The 7,365-nt window shown below is 48.6% G+C and overlaps 1 protein-coding gene across 1 annotated transcript in view; it reads right to left on the minus strand.

The window, feature by feature from the left end:
* STAB2 (stabilin 2) overlaps window positions 1-7,365 on the minus strand; it is a 166,892-nt gene that overhangs the window by 90,903 nt on the left and 68,624 nt on the right. Inside the window, exons 24-25 of the mRNA XM_045291191.1 lie at window positions 6,904-6,997; window positions 5,362-5,520 (exon numbers count right to left, since the gene is read on the minus strand). Of these exons, the coding sequence (XP_045147126.1) occupies window positions 5,362-5,520; window positions 6,904-6,997 (253 nt within the window). The remainder of the gene's footprint in view (window positions 1-5,361; window positions 5,521-6,903; window positions 6,998-7,365) is intronic.

The following is a 7,365-nucleotide window of genomic DNA, read 5'->3' on the forward strand; positions in this document are numbered from 1 at the left end:
CTAATCACAGATTTTCTTGGTCCTTTCTTTCTGAATTTATTATCCTGTTGTTGTTAGGCATTCTGATGGTGTAGTCAGTTACACATTGGACTGCCAACAGCAAGGTCAGCGGTTTGAACCCAGGAGCTGCTCCTTAGGATCAAGACGAGGCTCTATTCTCCTGTAAAGATGTATTGCCTCAGAAACCCCAGGGAGCATTTTTACTCGGCCCTGTAGGGTTGCTGTGAATGGGATGGACTCTATAGCAGGAGGCGGGTTGTTGTTGTGTGTCCTTGAATCAATCCCAACTCAAAACAATCCTGTAGGGCAGAGCAGAACTTCCCCATAGGGTGTCCTAGGTTGGAGTCTTGACGCAAGCTGATCTCCAAATTGCCTTTTGTTTAGCAGCTGAGCATTTAACCATGGGGCCACCAGGGCTTCTTTCCTTATCCTAGAAGGGCTCTGGAGGGATAGTCTCAGGAAGCCCACGGAGCAACGTACTGTCCATGCTGACTCCTCTACCTAAGGAAGCCTAGGGGGTAGGGGTCCATGTGGTGGTGGTCCACACACAGGGCCACTGTTAGGCAGTTTAGAAAAGGCACCGATGTTGGCTGGATGGGAGTCCATGGTAGTGCAAAATGGTCATCCCACGTGGCTGCTAAGTCAACAGTTGGAGTCTTGAATATGCCCAGATAGGCCTCAGAAGAAAATACTATATATACTCGTGTATAAGTCGAGTTTTCCAGCCCATTTTAAATGCAGTTTTTGTGGTGAAATTAGGTGCCTCAGCTGATATTTGGGTCAGCTTCTACTTGAGTCTATAGGTATTAATTCTGAAGAAAAAAAAAAGTCAGCCATCGAACCCCCTATGGCACACAGTTCTACTTCAACTCACATGGGTAGCCAAGAGTTGGAGTTGAGTCAAAGGCAATCAAGGTGGTTTTATGGTCAGAGAGTTTGGTCAATCTGTGGACACGTGAATCTAAAGGTAGACAGCCCCCTCTTGCCACAAAAAGTGCCCCTTCATCTGGGTAGGTTGAGGCTCCCACCCATGTGCATGCTCAGTGAGCAGAGCACCAACTGGACTCCTGTCTCATCCCTTCGTCCGGCACTTTGTGCTGGTACAAACTATACCATGACCCTGAGCACACAGCTGCTGACCCTGGTGATGATGACGGGCTGTGTGGTGAAGCAGGGGAGCTTTCCGTGTTACGTACAAAGTAGACACCAACACAACTGAAGAGTTGATTACCACGAAGCACATGAAAACCAACGTGCTACTTTGTGAATGAACCCAGAAAACATTCCGCCGGATCAGTTAGTCACAAAAGGACAAATAATAGGATTCCACCGACAGAAGATTTAGACTAAGCAAATGCACAGAGGGGCGGTTACCACGGGCAGCCTCGCTTATGGGATGATGAGAAGACTGTTCAGGTGACAAACAAACCCAGAGACAGATCATGGTGACGGTGGCCCAGCACGGCGCACACAAATGAGGCTGCTGAGTGGTACAGGCAAAGAGAGCAACACTGATGCGTGTTCTGGTACATACATTTCACCCCAATAAACGTGCAAAAGCAGAAACAAACAAACAAAAAACCCAACCCCATACCTCTCCCTAAAAAAAGGAGCAAAAACCTTTTCTGTATGGAAAAGAAGGATCTCTGCTGGTACTGCTGTGCAAGCATTGGGTTGCTAACCACAGGTTGATGGTTCAAACCCACCAGCCACGCTGTGGGAGAAAGACGAGGCTGTCTGCTCCCTTAAAGATTCACAGCCACAGAAATCCTACAGAAGGTCACTATGAGTCAGAAGAAACTCTATGGCATTGGATTTCGTTCTTTTTCTGTGAAGCTGGGGCTGGACGCCCTTGTGGACCACGGTCCCTCAGCTTGTTGACTGCTTGTTTGACTCTGCCAACAGGGGGCACTAGACCACTGCTGGAAGCCCGTTTGCTTCCCATTCCTGCCTATTTCTTTCTTTCTTTGTGCTGTAAAAATAGTGTTTATTGATATTTTTTTGGGAAAACAAAACAAAACAAAACAAAATCACAATTGAAAAGTACCTTCTTCCCACGATTTCAACAGAAACACTGAAAATGAGAACTGGGAAGAGTGTCTGGCTTTTGATGCAGTTAGCGCCACAACACAAGCAGTACAGCAGTCTCCCTGTTGGCTCTGAGAGGGCAAAGGGAGCATTCACTTGGACAGTGCAGGACTTCAACAAGAGGGCTTCAGATATTTCAAATACTTGGTAACCTTCTGCAGTGTTTCTACCAAGAGATGGCTCCCGCCCGGAGAGGAGAGTACTCTACTCCTCTTTCTCCTTCCCAAGGCTTCCTTTGCAGCAGAGAACCCGCTGGGAATCCGCTACCCTGCACATTGGACACTCACGATCTCCAAGGGCTGCTTCCAACCGTGGAAGCTTGCCTCTAGTTGGCAGTCACCCCCGGAGTGGACCCTGGAGGTGGACTGTCCTTTCAGATGGAGGAAGAGCAGCAGAACTGCCCACGGAGGTCCGACTAGCTGGCTGGCTTCCAGAAGCTCCTACTGATGCTCAGGACAAACACTTGCCATGCTTTCCCTTTTTTGCTTTACACTCTTCAAAGACTCAGTGTTTACTCCCGCACACCCCAGTTTCCATCCATAACATCACCTCCAGCAGACCAGGAAATGCACAGGCTTAACGGGACCTGCCTATTCTTGACCGTGTGACTGTGACCACGTTTCGTCTAGTACCAGCTGCTGGCTCTGGGTTTTCTAACACTCCCAGCACCACCTCCCGCTCAGAGACACCAACACTAGGAGGCACTAGCTGGCCGGGAACCTCTCATCAAAAGTGCTGCATGATTTTTTAATGCATTAAAAAAAAAAAAAGCCAGAAGAATGATTGTGGGGATACTGTCATTGATTTAAATTCCCTCCACCCTTGACTCTTCCAAATTTCTTCAACTAGCATGAATTATTTTGAAAGTTAAAACAACATTGACAAAAAGGAATAATTTCTTCAACTGATGAAAAAGCAGGTACTGACCGACTAATTGTTACAGCACTAGGAATGAACCTTCAATCGGCTTTCAATTTAGAGATGTAGAAGACGAAATGGAAATAAACAAGAAGGAAGGCGACCTGGCAGTGAAACTGGTCAGCATGTCGCTGTTAAGTGAATGTTCCTGGAAAGGTTCCAGCCCCAAACCGAACCGAACCGAACCAAACCACACCAAACCAAACCGAACCCCAAACCCATGGCCATCACATTGATTCCCACCCACAGTGATGCCAGGTAGGGTTTCCGAGACTCTAAATCTTCAGAAGTGCAGGCAGCCTCATCTTTCACTCTTGGAGTGGCTGGTGGACTTGAACTGTCAACCTGGCAATGAGCAGTCCAGCACCCAACCCACGGTGCCACCAGGGCTCTTTTAATATAGCCTAGAAAGCCCTATGGAACAGTTCGTCTCTGTCTCACCAGGTCCCTAGCGTCTAAATGGACCCAACAGTACTGAACAACAATACCAACAACAGCACGGCTGAAGAACAAGCAACATGATCATGGTTAAAAAACAAGAAAAAAGGGTCCAATCTTATAAGAAATATTACAGGTCAGATGGATTAACTGACATAGGAGATGCTAATGTGATGATAAGTCTGTGAAGATTACAGTGGTGAAGAGGAGAGGGGTTGGGCTGGAATGTTCTTTTGGGAAGGGGGTCTTGGTTGTACCTTGAAAGCGTGTCTGCAGAGCAAGTACATGGGTACAGATGAGAGCCTGCAACACAGGGCATACAGGACAGACTCAACCCCTCAGGACCAGTAATGAAAGTAGTGATACCAGGAGGGTAGGGGAGAAGGTGGGGGGCAGAAAGGGTAATGGATCACAATGATTGACATATAATACCCCCCCCCCAGGGGGATGAACAACAGAAAACTGGGTGAAGGGAGACAACAGTCAGTGTAAGATATGAAAAAAGAAAACATAAATTATCAACAGCTCAGGAGGGAGGGAGGGTGGGGGGTGGAAATGAGAAGCTGATACCAAGGGCTCAAGTAGAAAGAAAACGTTTTGAGAATGATGATGGCAACATATGTACAAATGTGCTTGACACAATGGATGTATGTATGGATTGTGATGAGCTGTAAGAGTCCCCAATAAAATGATTAAAAAAAGATGTAATAAACATTCTCCTTAGATTATATTAAAAAAATAGTGTGGTCTGAATGGCAGGTGATATAAACAATCGGTGGGAAGGCAGAGAGAGCATTGCGTGAAGAAGGAAGATTTAGGAACGGGTCTCTAACGTGGGTACCTGAAACCCACCAGGCAGTGCAGGCAATCCGGTAGGCTGTGCAAAGAAACTAGACCTTCTGTTTAAGTATTTTCAGGAGCCCTGGTGACAAGCGGGTTAAGCACCAGGCCAGGAACGGAAACGTCAGTGCCTTGAACCCGCCAGCAGCTCTGCGAGAATGAATGGCCTCCCTGCTGTGGAAACCGTGATGGGAGCAGAAAGCCTCATCTTTCTCCCGAGTAGGGCCTGGTGGGTTTGAACTGCTAACCTTGTGGTTTGTAGCCCAAGGCACAAACCACTATGCCACCCAGGTTTCTTAAGCTACATTAAAACCCCAAACAAACTCATTGCCATCGAATTAATGCTGAATCACAGCAATCTTATAGGGCAAGGTTGAACTGCCCCTGTGGGTTTCCAAGACTGTAACGCTTTACGGGAGTACAAAGCGTTACCTTTCACCTATGGAGCAGTTGGTGGTTTTGAACTGCTGACCTTGTGGATTGCAGCCCAGTGTGTAACCATGATGAGCTACATAGTGTTACAGAAATACAGGTCCAGTCCAGGGTGAGGATTCAGAGGGCAGACCTGCAGTCCGGTTGTTTCGTCTGACATCCCCCAGGAGAGTCTGGCACTGTGCTTTAGTACCTCTGTGACCTGGGCAGATTACTTAGCCTATCCGTGCCTCAGTTTCCTCTTCTATTGCAACAAACGAACATGGACTTGTGGCGACTCCATGTGTCACAGAGTAGAACCGCTCTGTACATTTTATTATTATTATTATTATTATTATTATTATTATTTATTTGTGTGTGTTGGGCGGTGGCAATGGCTGTGATCATTGCAGAATCAGATCTCTAGGTTGGTGCGAACATCCGACCTTTAGCTTAGTCCACAAGTGACAACCATTTGCAACACTTTGGGACCACCCTCTTCTATAAAATGGGATACTCCTAGGACTGGCATTGTAGGTTTGTCGTGAGAACCCATTCTCACCGCTACAAATCCTTCACAGAACCGAACAAGCCCAATGAGTCCTTACCAAAGTGCTTCTGAGTCTAGGAGGGAAAAAAGCCACGGCAGACGCACAGCACACTTACCTGCCCGGGGCCTACGTACAAACAGGTCGCATTGCTGTGACAGCCCCCAGCGCCGGGCAGCAGGCAGTTGTTGATCTCTGAGCAGTCTCTGCCGTCCCCCGTCCACCCCTGCTGACACACACAGCTATGGGTCCCCGGGCCGGTTCGGATGCACTCTGCCTGTGGAGGAAGACAGGAAAAACTAACCTCCCGAAGCCTCACCGCTGCCACAGGACTCCCTGAGGGTAAGGGACTCCCAGAGGTGTGACCTTGAAACTTGGATTTGGATGGCGTGCAAAGGAAATGACGGGAGTGCATATTTGCTTTGAGTTAGATGGAAATATCTGATGATTCTGAAGTGCAAAGCTGCTTGGCGTTGAACAGCCAGTGATCATCGTTATTAACACCACCGGGTCGCTGACTGAGCCAGGGGGCTGCGCTTGATGTTCGGCAGGTGTGAGCAATCACACTGATGAGGATGGTGCGGAGACTCTATTTTACAGTGAGCAAACTGGCTCAGAGACATGCAGGAACTTGCTCAACATCCCACGGTGACAAAGAAGCGTGAAACCTGGCTCTGAACCATGGTCCCGCCTCTCAAGGTCTCCCAGGATGACCGCACCTGGATCCTGAAGGACAGTTGAGAGGCAGAGAGGCGTGTAAGATAAGTTGTCCAAAAAAGACCCGTTTGAGGTGGGCAAGGCTAGCTCAAGGGGCGGCCGGCGGGGTGGGGTAGGACATCTGAGTTCGGATTTCATCCTCAGCGTCGGAAAGTCCTGAAGGAGGTCAAGCATTGGCAGAACCTGGCCTGATTCCCTCGCAGACACGCTGGCTGTCACGTGGAGCATGCATGTGGGGAGGAGGTCAGAGAGGAAGCAAGGAGGCGAATGATGATACTGTAGGTGAAGAACGAAGGTGGCACAAGTGGTTAAGCACTGGACTACTAACCGAAAGGATGGCAGTTCAAGCCCCCCCCAGAGACCCCTGGGAACGAAGGTCTGGCCACTTGCCTCCAAAAGCTCTCTGCTTTGAAAACGCTATGGAGTATCTGCTGCAGTGCAGCGGAATGAATTCGATGCCAATGAACAACAGGATGAGCGAGCTAGTGGTGTATATTTCAAAGGAGTTCCTGAACGCGCCACGGTGGGTTCCGGTCCCTAAGTCCCAGGACTTAGGGCAAGTCACCTAACCTCCCTGAACCTCGGCTCATCATCAGTCAAATGGGGATGACCATATCTGCTTCGTTGAACTGGTGAGAAGAACAAGGGAGTTCACGTCCATTCAAGTCCAGGGCAAGCTGTCAAGGGTGGGATCCAGTTGATGACGATGGATCTCGAGCTCTGATGTTCCAGCCGGGTTGTGAAGAGAACAAAGCCCCCTGCACCTTTGGAGCCGGAGCACCCCCTGTATGGATCCACCAAAAGAGGCCCCGGGCAGGCGCCCTGAAGCCCACTTCAACATAAGTCCATCATGGGCTTCCAGCAGGACTGCAAAGGGGTCAGGCACACCTTCCCCATGACCTCCTCCCCAACCAGGCAGTTTGGAACAAAGACCAACCCTTACATTGCGGCTGCAGCCCACTGGGGTTGATCCCACGCAGGGATCCGTCTCTGTACAGAGGATTCCGTCCCCTTCAAATCCTGGTTTGCAGATGCAGCTGCGAAGAAGGGGGCACGCACAACCTCAGTCACAGACACAGAAGCACCAGCCACCACCGAGAAGGGCTAGCCAGCCAGAGGTGAACTGCTTCACGGCCAGGTGGCTCCACAGTGTATGGAGGAAGTTAGGGGCACGTCTTTCTATGGTCTTTTCTAAATATGTATATAATTTTTAACAATGTTATATTTTTAACAGTTTTAAGGACACACAATTCACATACCATGTGACAATGGGTTAATTATATTAAAGAGTTGTGCGGCCCTCCCCACAATCAATTTTACAACCTGTTCTTCATTCTTGTATCCATTATTATTACCTCTCTGTTACTATCCATTATTATTACCTCTCCATTACTATCCATTATTA

This window comes from Echinops telfairi, unplaced genomic scaffold, assembly GCF_000313985.2.
Source record: "Echinops telfairi isolate 266 unplaced genomic scaffold, ASM31398v2 ScPeMD7_2;HRSCAF=8, whole genome shotgun sequence".
Lineage (NCBI taxonomy): Eukaryota > Metazoa > Chordata > Mammalia > Afrosoricida > Tenrecidae > Echinops > Echinops telfairi.